This window comes from Triturus cristatus, chromosome 4_1, assembly GCF_964204655.1.
Source record: "Triturus cristatus chromosome 4_1, aTriCri1.1, whole genome shotgun sequence".
Lineage (NCBI taxonomy): Eukaryota > Metazoa > Chordata > Amphibia > Caudata > Salamandridae > Triturus > Triturus cristatus.
The window spans coordinates 876,576,281-876,595,021 of NC_140585.1; the positions used below are offsets into that span (position 1 = coordinate 876,576,281).

General features: G+C 44.4%; 1 protein-coding gene across 1 annotated transcript in view; it reads right to left on the reverse strand.

Annotated features, from left to right (window-relative positions):
* The window catches only part of CHCHD3 (coiled-coil-helix-coiled-coil-helix domain containing 3), an 878,604-nt gene that overhangs the window by 811,077 nt on the left and 48,786 nt on the right, over nucleotides 1-18,741 (reverse strand). The window contains exon 2 of the mRNA XM_085653592.1: nucleotides 13,217-13,331. Within this exon, the coding sequence (XP_085509718.1) occupies nucleotides 13,217-13,331 (115 nt within the window). The remainder of the gene's footprint in view (nucleotides 1-13,216; nucleotides 13,332-18,741) is intronic.

Sequence of the window (18,741 nt, forward strand, 5' to 3'; positions counted from 1 at the left end):
GTGCTCAACAAGAGGACTTTGATTCCCTATCGTGCCCCTGGGCCCCGATCTGACGCCGCCATTAGGTCCTAAAGCAGATGGCAAAGCATTTATAGGACCTACAGCAGGGGTCGTTATAGACTCAACCAGCTCAGAAACTCTAGATGCTACTACGCTTAAAGGATGTATATCAGGTGGGTTTTGCCTCGATGTCGATGCATTCTGGCCCACTAGCTGACGTTCGATGAGGACAAGTCTGTCATCAATCTTATAAAGTCTGTCCATGACTGGCAATATAATCGCTCTCAAACGCTCATCCATAAGCTTTAACAATTCTGCCGTCTTAACCCCCGTGATAACACAATTTTGGCCTTTTACTGGGAGATAGAACATTTTTCCTATTTTTTTATGCTTTCAACCTCCTTCCAGTTACTGTTGGAAATGGGTATGAAACTCATGGTAGATCCTGGAAAGCTGTACATTTTCTAAAAAGTAGACAAACTTCTGAATTAAACGAGCAGTCATTTGTGAAGATCCTTCAAGGTTTTCCCATAAACACGAACAGTTGAAAAATTTAAATATTGAAATTAAGTTGGAAAAAAATCTAGCCGTTTTTGTCACCTGTAACTTCTAACTATGGCAGATTTTCAAGAGCAATATACCGTTATGCCAGCTGGATCCTTCTGGTTGGGGGGGGGGGGGGGGGGGGGGGGGGGAGATATACAGGACTTGTAGGTCCACCAAGAACCTGATGTACCCAAGGCTGAGCAGCATCTTGCAATGGTTCTTCATTGTGTACCGGGTATACAGCAATTCATTTGGTAAAACAGAGTAAAAAGAAACGGAAATCAAGGAAACCTATGTATTTCCAAAATGGGCACAAGATATGGAGTTTAGAAGAAGTGGTTATTTGCACTCTCTGAATTTGTGGGTACGAATACTAGCAATGAATTAGAGGGCATTTCTCAAAATGTCTTCTTTCTTGCAAACTGTCTTACATTTGGAAGGTGCAAATGCAAAGAAAGACAATTGTATTAACATTTGTTCTAATATTCTGTGTTCCCCTAAGTCTGCCAATACAAGTGGTATCTCACTTGCCTGGGTAGACCTAGTGCTCACGACAGGGAACAGCCTAAAACGCAACACGGATATCACATTTTTCCACTGAAAACTGACCCCTTTTCTTTGCAATGTACCTAGCTGTGGATTTTTGGCCATAGCACAGTCGGCACCTCGGAAAACCTAACAAACCTATACATTTTTGGAAACTAGACATCTAGGGGAATCCAGGGAGGGGTGACTAGTGTGGCTCTAACCAGGTTCTATTACCCAAAATCCCTTGCAAACCTCAAACTCAGACAGAAAAAACTAATTTTCCTCACATTTCTGTGATGAAAAGTTCTTGAATCATAGGAAAACCACACACTTCATTCTACCCAGCATTTCCCAAAGTCTCCTGATAAAAATAGTACCTCACTTGTGTGGGTAGGCCTAATGCCTGCAACAAGAAACAGGCCATCAAGTATTGTGGAGACATCAAGATTATCTATCACAAAACCAAGGGGGGCACCTGCATTTTTGGTCCAGGACTCGGTGGCCATCTAGGGAAACCTACCAAACCCAGATATTTCTGAACACTCGACACCTGGGGAGTTCAGGGAGGTGTGTCTTGTGTCTTACCAGAATCCACTGCAAACCTTAAATTAAGCTACAAAATAACATTTTCCTCACATGTCTGTGCAGGAAAGCTATGGGATCACTGGGTCGGCACAAATTTCCCCCCACCCAGCGCTCCCAATAAAAATACTACCTCACTTGTGTGGGTGGGCCAAGTGCCAACAACAGGGAAGGGCCCAAAATGTATTGTGGTGACATCAAAATTATTTATCACAAAACTACCTGGTTTTGCAAGGGGTGCACCCGAGTTTTTGGTCCAGGGCTCGACTGCCATCTAGGGACACCTACCAAACCTAGACTTTTCTGAAAACTAGACACCCGGGGAGTCCAGGGAGGTGTGACTTGCGTGGAACCCCTAATGTTTTGTTACCCAGAATCCGCGGCAAAACCACAAATTAAGCTAAAACAAAAAAAACAAAAAAATCACATTTGCCTCACATTTATATTTGAGATTTATATAGCGCTAGCTATACCCGAAAGTATCTGGGCGCTTTACATGTTATTTTATTACGTTTACACGAGGTACATGAGTTGATTCGCAAGAGTAATCAATTAACAATACAGCATTAAGTGGTTATGAAGTCACACACAATATAACACAAGGACCCATTGAGGAATGGCATTGGGGGCAGAATAGGAGACTAAAAGTGTCATGTGTGCGTCTTGAAGGAACTAGTCAAAGTTCCCAGAGTTTCACCATGAGAAGGAGATTTGGTATTTATACTGTTCTAACCGGAGTGGCTTATTCATCCACCTCACGTTTGGAGTTTGTGTTCTGTGTGGGGACACCGCGCTGGCACAAATTTCCTACCACCCAGCGTTCCCCTTCAGTATCCCGATAAAAATGATACCTCACTTGCGTGGGTGGGCCAAGTGCCTGCAACAGACAAGGGTCAAAAACTTGTAGAGCTTGAGAGGGAACCAAAGTGAGTCCAAAAGGGTAGGGTTTTTTTTATACGTTTTTAGAACGACTGATTTGGACACGCACATAAGTGATAGATCACTGTGTCGTCCTCAGCAGTAAGGAGTTAAAGGCGGTATGCCAAACCTTCATCCACTAGAGAAGTAGGGCAAGTTTTATTTGATCTTCTACACAGTCTACATTCAATTCCTCACGGGCAAAAAAGTGAGAAATACACAGGCCTATGCCTAGCAGCCTCCTACAGAAGCAACTCTCCTCCTGTTGCAGTTTCGATTAGTTGTGCTACCCCCAAATAGCAGCCCAGTCTGCCAAAACAGGGAGACACTTAAATGTATATACTTTCAGAAGGGGCAAAATAGGTTTACTACCAAGACGTACAGCAAGCCTGAACAATACCCCACATGATTGGTTAAAGCACAGGCAATGGTTTCAAAAACAAGTCGATAAAAATTTCAGTGAATCAAAAGTAATGTCCAAATAGGGAAACTCACTAACCCGTGCAACGTTTTTGCCCTTGATAGGAATTTTGCAGGCCTGTCTCCCACAAACCATATGGTGCATCTTAGCAATGTTAGTATCTAGATCAAAATCGTCCATAATTTGGACAAAGTCATCGATAAGGCCCCTAAGACCATTCAGTGTGTAGGAGAGCAGCCATGCATCGTCAGCATAAAGGAGGGGTGGAATAAATGCACATTTCGCTTGGGAATATCCAGGCCATTGGAGAACAAAAAGGAATTCAAACCATTGATATTTTAAAGAAATAAGGTAGGGGCCAGGTCACAGTCTTGTTGAACTCCCCTAGACAAACCAATGGGTTTTGTGCATTCTCCTCCAGTGCCATATCCAACAGAGGCACGGTGTAAAGCCTGGGGAAAAAACCACCAAGGCAGAAAGCATACCAACACTAGATAACATGCTCAATAACTTGGACCGATTAACATGGCTAAATGCACTACTTAGATCCATCAATGCTAAATAAAGTGAACCTTTCTTCACAGTTACAAATTTCCCTATGATAAGACTTTGGTTTAAACCCTGCTCCAAGGTCACCAAACCTTCCCTGAAGAAATATTGTACTCGGCAGAGGATATCATTATGCTGGGCCCAATCCCCAATTCGATGCAGGACAACCCAACCCATGATCTTAACCACAGAATCCAGCAACAATATTGGGCTGTAGCAACAGGAGTCCTGCTTGTTTCCCTTCTTAACCCCTTCAGTGCCCGCCCCTTTCCCCGCCCTGTGCCGGCCGTTGTATTAGCGGGCGGGGTTTATGACGAGCTGGTCTCGTCATGGGCACAGCGCAACCGCGGCCCATGACGAGACCAGCTCGTCACGGGCATTGAAGAGGTTAAACACAGGCACGAAATCTGCGGTCTTTCACAAGGTGGGAATTTGAACAGATGCTGCAGCATTTAAAACGTTTATAATTGCGGGGGCCCAAAGCTGGGTGTTGGCCTTGTAAAGGTCCATGGGCACCCTGTCTGGCCCTGGAGCCTTGTTTGACATGCTTGTCAATATGGCAGCAGTAACCTTTTCGAGCTTAAGTTGGGTCTCTTCTGCAGTATCTGACATGGTACTATGTCCAAATAAGTAAACCTGTTTGAAATAGACCACCCATTTATACAGGCTAATATTGGAGACTAACCCATCAGACGGAGTTAAGGGAGCATGCTTACCATTTACACTCTCCCAAAAAACCCTGGTGTCCCCAGCTTTACACGTAGAAACTAAAGGTTCCCATGTTTCCTCCTTGACTACTCTTTTCATATTCTTGATAGCCTCTTTGCATGCTAGCTTAGATGCTGCAATACTTTGCTGATTTCTAGGTCGAACACTAAGGACTGCATAAAGTCTACGATTTGCATTCCTGCACCCTTTATCGAACCATCGAGATTTATGGAAAATCCCCTACAGCCCCCCCATCCCCACCCCCTTGGGCGCTCTGAGGTCTAACAATGTTTCTAGTGGGTTGATTTTGGATCTGAAAGGGATCTAAAAGATCAATAGGCAAAGGGTCTGTGATTAAGAGCCTATCAACTAGCAGGTTCAAATTCGACCCAATTAATAAATGCATCAAATGAGGAACATTAATAGCTCTCCATTTTAGCCTAATGCCATTATCCATTGGGGGCAAACCGGTTATACCAGGGGGAGCAGGAACAGTCAGACAAATTAAGTGCAAGCTCTATGGGGTTATGGTCACTATAACAATTTTCAGTCACCAACCGAGTAAACAAGCTGTTCGATATTCTTAGAGATAAAAACAATCTATGGTTGAACCGAAGCCTCAGCCAACAAAAGTGGGAGGCTGGTTACGAGACTCCCACAATATTCACCACAGTGGAGAGGGCCGATTTACATAGGGCCTTGTACAGTCTTAAACCCTTTACTAAAAGTTTAGTGCATATTGACATATGACTCGGCTAAAAGAATTGGAGCCCAATTTAGCATTAAAGGCTCCACCTAATAGCACATAGACATTTTTTTAAAGACTAAAGGACCTAGGTTTCAAGATTGACAGTTCTTGGAAGAGTGTCCATCTGACAGCCGAAATCATAAACAGAACTGTTAAAAGTAATAAGAAGAAAATGAAACATTGGGTAAAACAATCCACAAAATCTGGATCCCATTATGATTAAGCCCAATCAGAACAATCTGGAAGAACTTGGAGATACAGATCATAACAGCGAGACCACCCTGTGCTCTCTACCCAAATGAGGGGATGACTGGTATAATAAAGCCACGCTGGGAGCTGCACCGACACCCACCAACCACGCATGCAACCTGGGGTTCCTCCTGGACTCCACGCTCTCCATGACCCAGCAAGCCAACGCTGTCTCCTCCTCCTGCTTCAACACCCTCTGCATGCTCCGCAAGATATACAGATGGATCCCCACCGAAACCAGAAGAACGGTCACCCAAGCCCTCATCAGCAGCAGGCTGGACTACGGCAACGCCCTCTATGTTGGAACCACAGCCAAACTCCAAAAATGACTCCAGCGCATACAAAATGCCTCTGCACAACTCATCCTCAGAATTCCTCGCAACAGCCACATCACAGCCCACCTGAGAGACCTGCACTGGCTCCCATTAAACAAGAGGATCACCTTTAAGCTCCTCACCCACGCTCACAAAGCGCTACACAACGACAGACCAGCATACCTCAACGAACGGCTCACCTTCTACACCCCGAACCGCCAGCTCTATTCCGCTGACCGCGCCCTCGCTACCGTCCCACGCATCCGCTGAACGACCACCGGCAGCAGATCATTCTCCCACCTCACCGCCAAGACATGGAACACCCTTCCCATCCACCTGCGTCAGACCCAGGACCTCCTGACCTTCAGGAGACTTCTCAAGACCTGGCTTTTCGATCAATAGCTGCCTCACCCCTCCCACTAGCGCCTTGAGACCCTCACGGGTGAGTAGCGCTCTCTACAAATGTAGTGATTGATTGATTGCCATCCCACGTGATGTCCCTAAGGGCCCAGGTTTCTCGCAGGATAACTATAACAAATTGGGTAATAAAATCAAACCGAATTGGGTCTTGCTGTTTGGTCCTGTTATCAGCAATGTTCCAGCAAACAAGCCTTAAGACAGAGCCTTGTTCAAACATCAAATCTCTTGCCGAGGGGCTACCTGTCGGTATCTTATCCATATCTTTAGGCACTGTAAGATCCTCTAAATGTCAAACTATACACTCTAGGTCTGACGGGGGAGGAATCTGTTTGAAGTAGGAACAGATCAATTTAAAGACACAAACCGTTGACGGAATTCTCTTGTGCTCTATCTGCAACCTAGTTTGCAAGTGTTTGTAGAAAAATCCTTAAGGGAGGATATTAATACCAAGATTCAAGAAATGCTTCCTAGCATCACCGGCCAAGCTCAGGTGCCTACAATTGGTCACTATACGATGCCTCTCAGGTGCTTGGAGGTGTTGTGTAGTTCCTAATACTACATACGATCTGCACGTTTAGACAACATAATAGGGATTGGTGTCCAGACTGATTCTAGACACCCCCAAAGGATACGTTAGCCTTTAGACCAGCTTTCTCACTGTGCCACCATGAACCCCCTAATTTCACCTAGGACCAAATAGTTTGACAACTATCGAACATGACAATCCTTGATCCTTCAGGGATCGTGAAAACAGTGCAGTACCTTTCGCTCAGTAAATCGTGCTCACTTAGGCTCAAAGGGATATACAGAATAAACTATGGGGATGTTTTCAGTAAGCATTTATTGAACCAGTGTAATTCTAGTACAAAACATGTTTAATGCAACAATCATTAGACGGAAACAGATATATAAGATTACAAGCATTGACAGAGTACATAAAAGGTAGAATTCTACCATGGTGCTAAAACAATGAATATATGCAGGCATATCGAAACATGGCAATAATCGAGCCTACTGCTACGATGCAAACCCTATCTAAGTGTGCCTAGGTGTACCTAGCATGTATGTGGATGTAAAGCCAAGAATCCCCTAGGAAAGACCCAACCCCATTACCTGATGGAAGAGAACGAAGGACCCAGTCTTGGTCTCGAGTTAGACACCCCGCAAGGGATGTCAGACCACAGCGTTCTGGAACTTCTGTAGGCCGGGACCTCAGCGTCTAGTGTCAGCATGGAAGCTTCTCCTTGGGTTACCAAGTGAAGATGTGGTTCTTTTATACCCACAAAATACCCTCAGGGGTTCTAGATAGATATGAAATGGCTTGCCATTATGTATAGTGGACCGTCCAAGGATGACGTTAGCGGTGACTTTTGTACAGAGTTAATATACAGAAAATGGTAATCCTGCTCTGTATGTCCTGGGCAAGAGATTAAGATATGATACTAGGAATCCTCATGCATAATAAATGAGCATAGCTTTGGAGAAAACTGGTCGAAATTTATTCAGCATATAACTAGGTAAAAGGTCAGCGCCAGAACTGTTATGTAGAGCAAGGTAGGACGAATGTAGGTAAAAGGTTGTGTAGCTACCTAGACCTATATTGGGGTACATTGGGGCTCATAACAGTGGTAGGGCCAATCCACCCAACACTCCTCACAAATATGATACAATTGTATTCCCTGATGTCAAAATTTGAATTATGGGTCAGCCAATGGCACACATTGATCTTGAGATGGAGGGTAGATTAGACAGTGGACGGTACACCTGTCATGATGGCAACATACGGGAAGCATTCTAGAGGGAGATTTAGACATGACTGGTTAAAACTGTCAGGCTGAGCATGAGCACCAATATCCTGATCAGGGCAGCCATTCAGCCTCTTAGGCCCCCCCATGTATGACACTCCCTCCTCTCGGGGGAGGGGGGGGGGGGGTTGAGGTGCCACCAACTAATGAATCAGGATTCTGAATTAAATAACCCAACATTTGTTACATTTGAGCTAGTCATACCTGCTGGGGGGGAAACCATACACTACTTACTGTATCATGCAAATCTTTGTGTGTTAAACACCAAAATCAGCATGTTATTCTCCCTAAACTCATAATAGGTGTTATTTAATGGCACACAATAAAAAACGCACCCTATGATATCGTTATTTATCAGGGGAGATAAATAACGCCTCAACCTGTAATGAGGCTCTAAGTCTGCTTTTCCTATTTCAGATTATTCGTTCAGTGCTCACAGTAGTAGACACAGATGGTGATTGCTTTAGTCACAATGGAGAAAGTTTTATATTTTCCGGACATCTGGGCTCAACCAGCCTACAGAACTCTGGTGCGGTTTTGTGGTTTGTGAGTCCCCCGATTCAATGGTGTCCTGTGATGAAATGCTGCTGGTTGACTGTTTCATGATGCTCATTGCAAATGAGACAGACTGCTTTCAGTCAGTGGCTAGGTACCCAGAGGGTCCCCGGATTTAATCCGGAGCTCTCAGACCGGAGTACAGTGCTGAGGGGGCCGCCTGCAGCTTAGGCCGACCCCTGCACCATGGGGGCTGCAGTAGCCTGTGTTACACCCCTGCTTTCAGTCTAAAACGTGTTTATGACTAGTACAGGTGACAAAAATAACAAAATGAATTCCTGAGAAGGTTAACTCACAATTCATAGGATTGTGAACTGCATGGATTGGTCATCTCTCTTCTGCTCAGGGACTGTGGATACCTTTACGTCCGGGAACAGCTGCATTTTTGCTCTCTTCGCTTAATGGATGGGCAGAGATCCCCTTGAGCTACTCATTCACTAGTTACTGCTTTCTGTCTTTCTTTCCTTCTCCTAGTCCCACAATCAAGCTGACAATTAGCATGTTGATTCACACTCCTCTGCTGCCCACACCAGCTGTGATACTCATATTTGGTCAATATGATAGGTAGGTAGATCACTGGTAATCTGCTGGACAGCATAGATTTCCTTTCTGAGCAGGGATGATCATTGCTCCATCGCTGCCCTCCAATGTTAACTTTGTAACTGAGCACACCTGGGAGCCTGATCTAAAGCTTACTGGAGCTGTTGAAAGAATCTTTCACGAATACAAACCATCAGAATGAACTAGAGTTGTACTATTGGGCATCAATGCTGCAGCAGATGGCAGGGCTGTTAAAAAGGGATAGGGTTGGCTTAGAGGGGGAGGCCTCAACTTCTATTTATGAATTAGTACTGGGTACAGAAGCTAGAGGATGTCTTCTGAGCCAGATTGAATTTGGCTATTTTAAAAAGGGCTGATTCAAAATCTTGATGGGTGCATTTAAGGTTTGGACAGCTATCCGGAAAAAACGTGGATCAGGTCGGGTGAATAGTTACACCCCTGTGTATGATAATGATTTACTTCCAGACATTTTTAAAGATGGATATATATTAAACATTGGGACCAGATGGGGTTGAGGAAGACTGGGGACCTGATAGACTAAGGAGGAATTTTATCCTTTGATACAATTAAGGATAAGTCTGGGATTGGGAATACCCAATTCTTTAAGTATCTACAAGTAAGATTTTCAGGTCAAAAAGGTGGGGGGGAAGGTCTGTTTTTTCTCAGGTGGCACTTGTTGACTTACTGCAAAATCTCCACCTTCACTATCTACTCTATATGAAGTACTAAACAAAGAATGGTGGATGATCTCACGAAGCATACAACTCGCTGGTCAGAGCTTTTGCAAGTTGGCACTGGAGAATGCGAAAACTCTCTATATTTAGATCAGACATTTATCGCTGCAAATTTACAGATAGTGTTTTCAAAACCTGGTTTAATCTCTATATCACCCCAGCTAAAATCGTAAAGTGGGGCGGATCTGCAGGTACACATTGTTCCTGATGCGGTTGCTTTGCGGAATATCTCACCCACATGTTCGCAAATTGCCCTAAGCTCGATATTCTGAAAGGAGATGTTGGTAAACTGCTTGAAGCACAGTTGGGATTTCGGGTAGTTCTATCTCCCCGGCTGATGGTCTTAGGGGTGAGTGATCTAGAAGGCTCATGGAGGATCCAGACATTTTTGTTTATTACCATGACTGTCCTAAGACTATGCTTGGCCACATAATGGCTGGATCCCGAACCTCTATCTGGGCAACAATGGCTGGGTAGACTTCTAGTGATATACTGTTCTGAAATGGCAGTATATAAACGCAGGGGACGCAACGCTCAGAAAAGGGGCGCGGAAATATGAGAACCAATCAGCCGGTGGATCAAAAGGATCGAAGAGTAGGAATTTACTGAAATCGGGCAGGGTGTTCTCTTCGGGAGAGTGGTGGGGGACTAGAGAACATGCTTGGGTATTAACAAGGGATCGAAATTGTAAAGCTGTGAACTGGATATTGCATTCATAGGTATAATTCATGCACCTATGTTTTTTTGATCTCTCTTTTCTTTTTTCTCTTTCTTGGCAGTACCTATTTCTCCTTTTCGTTTATTTTTTTTTCTCTCTTCACCTTTTAAAAAATGTTAATAAATCTTGTAAATGGATCCAATCCAGGGGTGGGGGAGCTAATCTTTATGTACCGTGAAATGTATTGGAAAAGAAAAATGCTCCTTGTGAAATAAAGAATAATAATAAGATTTTTTTTAAAAGAATGAACTAGAGTTCAATACAACAGCAAATGGCTTGGCTTTGCCACTGGTTCTAGACAAATACCATCAATGTGAGTTGGAGGATATGGTTTTGGTCCTCCCACCTAATCGGATCCGGGATTCAAATGCATTTATGCATGTCATTCCTTGACAGCTCCTGAGCGTGGTTGGAACTCTGTTTAACAATGTTTTTCTTTGCAAACATTATAGTTAAGCATCACTCCAAGGGCCTCAGGTTGTCTTGGACTTTAATGCCAATCAAGGGATTGTGCTCTTTCTTACCTCGTCCACCCTCCAACATCAAGGACTCATCACATTTTGGTTGATGGGGATTGCTTTATAATTTTCCTGGCAAGGACCAAAACAGTTATGTCTTTCGACATGTAGTTCATTAACTATGGCAGTACCTTTGGTGGTCTCCTGCACTTCCAAGTGCAGCAAGGTTGCTAGTCTCTCTCCTGGTTAGTCCAAGCCCATGCATCAAGGATAGTAGATTATGTCCCTTTTAAGCACTATGTTGCTTTGGGTGCCATATACAAACTTGCCCCAGGTGTTCAGTAAGCTTTACACCATGGATCTCAGCTTGCAAGGTGAGTCTCAGTTTGGCCAAGCTCTGTTGTACATAGTTGGCCAGATGATAACAGCTAATAAGACTGCCTTCCTCCCTTTTGGAAATCATGATTTGTAATGTTCCCAGGAGTATTGATTTTGTTTTTGGGGTGGGTGTAAACAAACGTTACTCACCATAGCGGCTTTTACTGGTAGTCTATAGTTCTCCTTTCTCCAAACAACAAGTCTACCAATACATTTTCTTTCTGTTATTTTGGTGTAGATTCAAAGGCAGGCTTATGGAATCCAACCATTGGTAAAATAGTTTTACCTCCAAGAGCAAACTCTTGCTGTGAACACTATGCTGTGGTGTCGTGCCTTCTGCCCTTCATTTCCCATGACTCTAGAGGCATGTATAACTGCAGACTACAATGTCGAAGTCACTTAAGGCTTCTAAATAAGACCACTAAAATGCCCTCTGAAAGCCTTTGCTAATATGTTCCTTTCTCTCAGCAGGTGCTCTGGAATCAACTAGTGAGAGACCAATAAACAGAAGCTACCTGATGTTCCTTGTTCTATAACTTTGCTATGATGAGGTCAGTTTCAATCCAAAGCATTCTGAAGATTATTAGGAGAATAGGGAGTTCAGAGTCAGCAATACGTCCTACCTTTTCAAATTTCTTCAACGTTTGCAGCTTGCTAGATCACTATAAATGGATTTAGAAATATATTATCTAGACTTCCAATACTATGGACAATATGCCTCAAAGGTCGTAAAAAAAATCTTTTTAGAAGAGATCACAATCAGATGTGTGCTGCGATTATTGGTTGTATCTCTGGGTTCTTCCAATGCCCTTTGCCCTGATGATCTGGGTCACTAAGATACTCCTGAAGAAAAATCCTCCAAACTCTCAAAATGGGAAGAAGGAAAATGTAAAAAGACTTGACTAGGAGTTCAACTTCATTCGCAGCCACAATGCCTGTTCGACGATAAAGTGAGTCCTCTGCCAGTACAGGATACCGTATGAGAATACCAAGGTATCCATTTTTATGATGGCTTACAAGCGGAACCTGTCCCAGGGTAGGAGAAGTTCATGAAGAATCGCACTCTATAAAGAAATAGCATCATGTCTGTCCTGGGTGCCATTTGCACCCCAATAATCCTTCTAATGTCAAACATGAGTTTTGCACAGTAGATTACTACTGCAAGGTATTGTGCTATGTAGTCGCCACTGGCAGACGCTGGTAGTGCTGCGTTTCCACTATAAATATAAGAAATGTTACGATTGTTGCTCCTTGACATAGCACCTAGTATATTTTTCACTTGCACAAAAAGAAAACCTTGCTCTGGGTCTACAACCTCTAGTGACGTCATATTAATGAACTCTTTGGGGTTATTTTGCCTCGGAGAAGCAGAAAAACCACTGATGTTCATCCTGGGGGCTTTTGGGGGGAGGAGGTTGCAATGAGAGATGGATTAAACCACTTATTACAGTACTCAAATTTCTTTTTTCAACGTAGATGTAGCTTTGTATATTCAAAGTCAGCGGCCAAACATGACAGTTTATTTACCAACTTGTCATTAACACTTTTCTCAGTCCTGTCATAAGACGTGGCACAGTAAAAAAGGTAATTTCTGGTGAGTTGATGTTATGAGAGGCCTCATCCATGATATTTAACATTGCCTACAGAGGTTGCAATGCACCTCTCAGTGCCGATAGTAAATTACTGTCCAGGCTTTAATGATCCCGTTGGCTTTGGAAAATATTTGCTGGAACTCTGACATAGAAGGGTCTGATATGATGGTTCATTCTAAATCCGACACTCTGGACAGACATCCATGAAGTCTACAGTGCACATACAGAGTTTTGCACTTTTCCATCGATCCAGTGCAGTGCAATATCTGTGCCCAACATAGATAATTGACATCAAATAACAGGAAAGTCAAGCAAGGCCGGTTGAAAACATCTGTGTATTAAATTAAAAATCCACATTCTTTACAAAAGATTTAAACCCATCAATGGTCAAAAGTATCAGATTTTTGTTAGGAGTCAAAGCTTTACATTTACCTGTACGGCTAGTAAACGTCCCAAGGTCACTAGAGGAAAGCTTCTGTGGAGGCGGCTGGGGCTTTGCAGCAGGTGTCGAAGGCTCCCTCATGCGGCCAATCACATTATCAGACAGCTACAAAATTACAAAACAAACCCAATTTATAACTAAGAAAATTCAAGCAGCAATGTAGATGATACTTTGTATTCGAATAAGTACTAAAGAAGAGAAGAACGCCACAGGCATTAAAAGCACAAGTTCACCCTAAGCGAGGAAGACCTTGGAAAACAGACAAGTGCTCAATTTACAGGAGGTTGGTCCACGAGGATACCTAGACTGAAGACCACCGGCAAAGGGGCTGGCTTTCACACTGTTCAGAATCAGAGTAATAAACCTGCATAAAAATATATTTGAGGACTCACCATTACCAGCCAATTAAAAAAAAAGTTTATTTTATACAAATTACTTAAGATTACCCGACGCAGGAGACCCAGGAAAGTGTTCACGGTAATTTCAGCAATAAGAATTCCCTACCCATAACGTGCAATTCCCTAACATAGCTGCCTGCTGTGCATGCATGCACACTTGAGATTAAGTCTCTGACAAACTTAAAGATCATATTGCTGAAAACAATGCACAATTGACTGATGTGTGAAATTTCAAGTCCAATTGTATAAATGTAGCCACGGCATCGCAAGAGAAAGTAACTCCAGCCTCAAACTTAACCAGAATAAATCTTCGAATTGAATACAGAATGACCCCAGTGCACCTCAACCCATATATAATTAATTACATTCTAATAAGATAATACATAAATGGCCGAATGTCTCTTGGTACATCTAAGGTTACATAGTCTGAACTTTTGAGCCATGCTAGCTAATTGTTAAAAAAGTAGTCTTTTTGCTGCTTCTTTATGAAACGACATTTATTTCTCATTTCTAGACCAGCAGTTCTTAACTTGTGGTACAGGGACCCCTGGGAGTCTGCAACACCTACTCAGGGGGTCTGCAACTCGGTTAGGTTAGACCTGGCATATTTTAGCCTGTTTTACCCAGTCTTTTAGCCTCTAACCTCCTGTTCTTGACTGTGTGCTGGGTTTCGTTTTGCTGGCTCTAGGACTCTAGCACTGGTCAGCAGTGGTAAAGTGCCCAGAGTACAAGTGCTCTATATCTAAAATGTAATGGATTTTTTTTCTCCATGATTGGCCTATTTGATTTACTAGTAGGTCTGTAGTATAGTGGACTAGGTGTGCCCCGAACCTGTAAATTAAATGCTACTAGTGGGTCTGCAGCACTGATTATGCCACCCACATAAGTAGCTCAACATATGTGCCACTGCAGAGCCTGTGCGCAGTTTTTAACTGCCATGGCAACCTAGCAAGTACACCTACTTGCCAGGCCCCAAACTTCCCTTTTATTACACGTAAGGCACCCCTAAGGTAGGCCCTAGGTACCCCCATGAGCGGGGTGAAGTGTATTAAAAAAAAAGGTAGGACATGTGGTTTTAGGTTTTACATGTCGTGGTAGTGAAAAACTGCTAAATTCGTTTTTCACTACAGTAAGGCCTATAGATCCCAAAGGTTAGCATTGGAGCGGCCCTGTAAATTTTACAAGCATATCTTCTAATTGGAGTTTAGTGTCGCTGGGTTCACAATTTAAAAACACACCTTTTAGTGAAGTTGATTTTAAATTGCAGGTCTGAAAATGCCACTTTTAGAAAGGTGGCATTTTCTCATTTAACCTTTCTGTGCCTCTCCCTAGAATACATGTCTGGGTTGCACCTGAATAGGGCTGTGCCTGTCCCCTCACAAAGCAGTCTCTACACCCCCGTAGTGTTTGGAGCCAGGAAGGGCAGGGTCTTGTGCACTACAAACACCTTTCTTTGAGGTTTGCGCACTTCAAAGGCTGAAATGGGTATAAATACTGGGCCTCGGACCCCATATACTCCGAACACTTCTGGATTGAGGAAATTCTGCCAGGAAGGACAGCTGTGTTGCTGTCAGGTGGGACTGCCACTTTGCTGCTTGCTTTGCTGTGCTGTGCTGGCCTGCTGCTTCTGTCCTATGAGTGAAAGGACTGAACTTTGCTTTCTACATCCTGCTATCAAAGTTTCTCCAAGGGCTTGAGTTGAGCTTACCTTTTGTTGGAAGTCTCAGGGCCATCAAATCATTAACCTGCAGCATCTGGGCTTTCGTGCTGAGAGCCCTACTCTGCCAAGTGGTGCCGAATCCAATCCCTGGGACCTAGGAAGTGAATTTGCTGTGTTCAACGAGAAGAAACCAACATATCGACTTTGAGTGAGACTTCCAAACTGGCGCCACTCTTTGACACAGTGCCACTGCCTGCACGAGAGCCGTGGTCCCCACTCAAAGCAATGACAGGGACTTGCAATGCAGGCCCAAACGGCGTTGCAGCGCCTCTGAAGAACCTCCACAGAAGGAGTTCCAAGTACAGAATCACCGAAGTCAGTGACGTCTGACTATGACCTTGCCGCCGCATCGGTGGCCCCGAGGTGTGACACTAACACGGACACTGCGAAATCGATGCAGCGTGGCTTGACTATTGACACTTCATCAACCCATGCTGCTAGAGTAACAGATGCCTCACCGGCAAGCAAATTCACCTCCACTGTGCCTTGCAATGTCCCGAGCACCGACATGCCAACGACATGCACTGACAGTAACGAACCAACGCTGCAACGACAACCGTGATGCCTCACCTCCTTGGGGCCTTGCAACATCTTTGTTTTGTCATCGCCTCCAAGGTACTGTAACTGGGGTCTGTACAACTCCATAGCCGGCCCGGGTTTCATCCAGGTCGGCCCGGAACTTTGAGATTTGACTCAGTCAAGCGTAGTTATAGCCATTGTGTTTCTAAGCACTATAACTGCTGCATTTAATCTCTGAGAATTCAACATTTGATTTGTGTATGCTGGATTTTTTATTGTTTTGGTCTTGTTTTACACAGATAAATATGGAAAGTGTGAGTGTTTACTTTACACATTTACTCTGAGGATAAGTCTGACTGCTCTTGTCAAGCTACCTAGAGGGTGAGCACAGTTTATTCTGAGGGTGTTAAGTTACTTACCATGACTAGAGTGAGGGTCCCTGCTTGAACAGTGTGCAAACCACTGAAAACCAGAGACCTAACAAACTGCAAAGAAAATTAAATAATATTAACAGGTTCATAAAGTGTATATAAATAAAGGAGCGAAATGTACAATTTGAGTTGGTTACTCAGAGTCAAAGAACTCTGGGGAACAAACCCCTACCAGCCAGTGCTAAAGGTTGCCATCAAGAAGAGCGTCAGATTGTGGTCCTTTCATTCAGACAGGGCAACACTGTCAACAAGCATTGGCATAGCCAATAGGTCTCGCTTTTGGGACCTTCTAAGTATTTAGTTATGCAGCACAATATCCTTACTACAACAACATCAACTGTTGCATTGCTAAACACTTATAAGGTCCCAAAGGCAAGACCTATAGGCTATTTATTTAGGCTATCTGATAGATCTGCATGTATATAGGATAGATAGAGATTGTGACTGCCGCAGGGCTTGTAATTACATAAACAATTTGATTATCCGTTTACTGATCTCATTTTTGCAAGGGCCTGCTTCAATAGCTCGGAAAAGGTAAACTGCCAACTTTTAAGAACGCCGCATAGAGCCCTTGTAGCAGAAAAAAAGATATATAAAAAGCGCGCACCCCACATGTACTGTCTACAGTTATTACAGCAGAAAAAAACACATTGCTGAGATGAACAACAAAATCAGCCACACATTACAAGAGCACTAAGTAAGAAGGTGTAACCGAACCAATCCATGTTTACGTTTTATGTTCTCTCAGCTCAACACAAAAACCTAAAGGGTTTTGGAGTATTAACAACAAATGTTTTCCTCACACGCAGGTCTGACCTCGCACGCCAGGCTTTTATTGCATTTGCTGTGACTCGTTGCTTTCCTATTTTTTCGTCATAAAATGGTAAATCCACAAACCCAGAAATATAAATAGCCGCTGCCTTGGAGACAAGAGGGTATTCTCGTTTTTCGCGGTACTGAACCCAGCGTGGTATTTTGGTTAGTGCGACGTGAAGTCGTTGCATGGGAATGCTGTTCGACTACTCGGAAATATATCTGCGGTTTGTTTTGGTTCTGGCTGGTGGCGCCTCAGCCATAAATGAAAGATAAAAGGGAGAGACTGCGGCATGGAGCGCGAGGCAGAGGCGGGCTTGTAGAGGGGAGAGAGCGCAGAGGAGGGGTAGAGGAGTGAGAGACAGTCAAAGAGAGAGAGAGGCAAGCCAGGCAGTGGTTAGTGAGACAGGCAGTCAAAGAGAGGGAAAGAGGCAGTCAGAGAGAGGCAAGCCAGGCAGTGGTTAGTGAGAGAGGCAGTGAGAGAGGCAGAGACAGGCAGTGGAGTGAGATATAAGCATAAAGAGAGAGAGGCAGAGAGAGAGAGGCAGTGAGAGAGAGAGAGAGAGAGAGAGAGGCAGTGAGAGAGAGAGGCAGAGAGAGAGAGAGAGAGGCAGAGAGAGAGAGAGAGAGGCAGAGAGAGAGAGAGAGAGGCAGAGAGAGAGAGAGAGGCAGAGAGAGAGAGAGAGGCAGTGAGAGAGAGAGAGAGAGAGAGGCAGTGAGAGAGAGAGAGAGAGAGAGAGGCAGTGAGAGAGAGAGAGAGAGAGGCGGTGAGAGAGAGAGAGAGAGAGGCAGAGAGAGAGAGAGAGGCAGAGAGAGAGAGAGAGAGAGAGAGAGAGAGGCAGAGAGAGAGAGAGAGAGAGAGAGAGAGAGAGAGAGAGAGAGGCAGTGAGAGAGAGAGAGAGGCAGAGAGAGAGAGAGGCAGAGAGAGAGAGAGGCAGAGAGAGAGAGGGGCAGAGAGAGAGAGGGGCAGAGAGAGAGAGGGGCAGAGAGAGAGAGAGAGAGAGAGGCAGAGAGAGAGAGAGAGAGAGGCAGAGAGAGAGAGAGAGAGAGGCAGAGAGAGAGAGAGAGAGAGAGAGAGAGAGAGAGGCAGAGAGAGAGAGAGAGAGAGAGAGAGAGAGAGAGAGGCAGGAGAGAGAGAGAGAGAGAGAGAGAGAGAGAGGCAGAGAGAGAGAGAGAGAGGGAGAGAGAGAGAGAGAGAGAGAGAGAGAGAGAGAGAGAGAGAGAGAGAGAGAGAGGAGAGAGAGAGAGAGAGAGAGAGAGAGAGAGAGAGAGAGAGAGAGGCAAGTGGAAAAGACAGGCAGACAGAAAGTCAACGGAAGAGAAAGAGAGACAGGCAGTCAAAGAAAGAAAGCGAGAGACATTCAGCAGAATGGATGCGCGCGCAGCAGCGGGGGGAGGGGCGGAGATGATGCTGAAGGCTGGCGCAGAAAGGCAGATGGCTGGGCGAGAAGGGAGGGGGGAATGCGGGCAGCAGCTGTGCACGTGCACGCCATCGTGCAGTCAAACTTGTAGTCAGCACAAAAATGTGGGTAGCACTTTCAAAACCCACCTACTAAATGTCTCGCCATATCAGCGCATGCACTGGATCAGGCGAGACCTAAAAAGGAAACACGCTTGGGCAGTAATTTCCAATT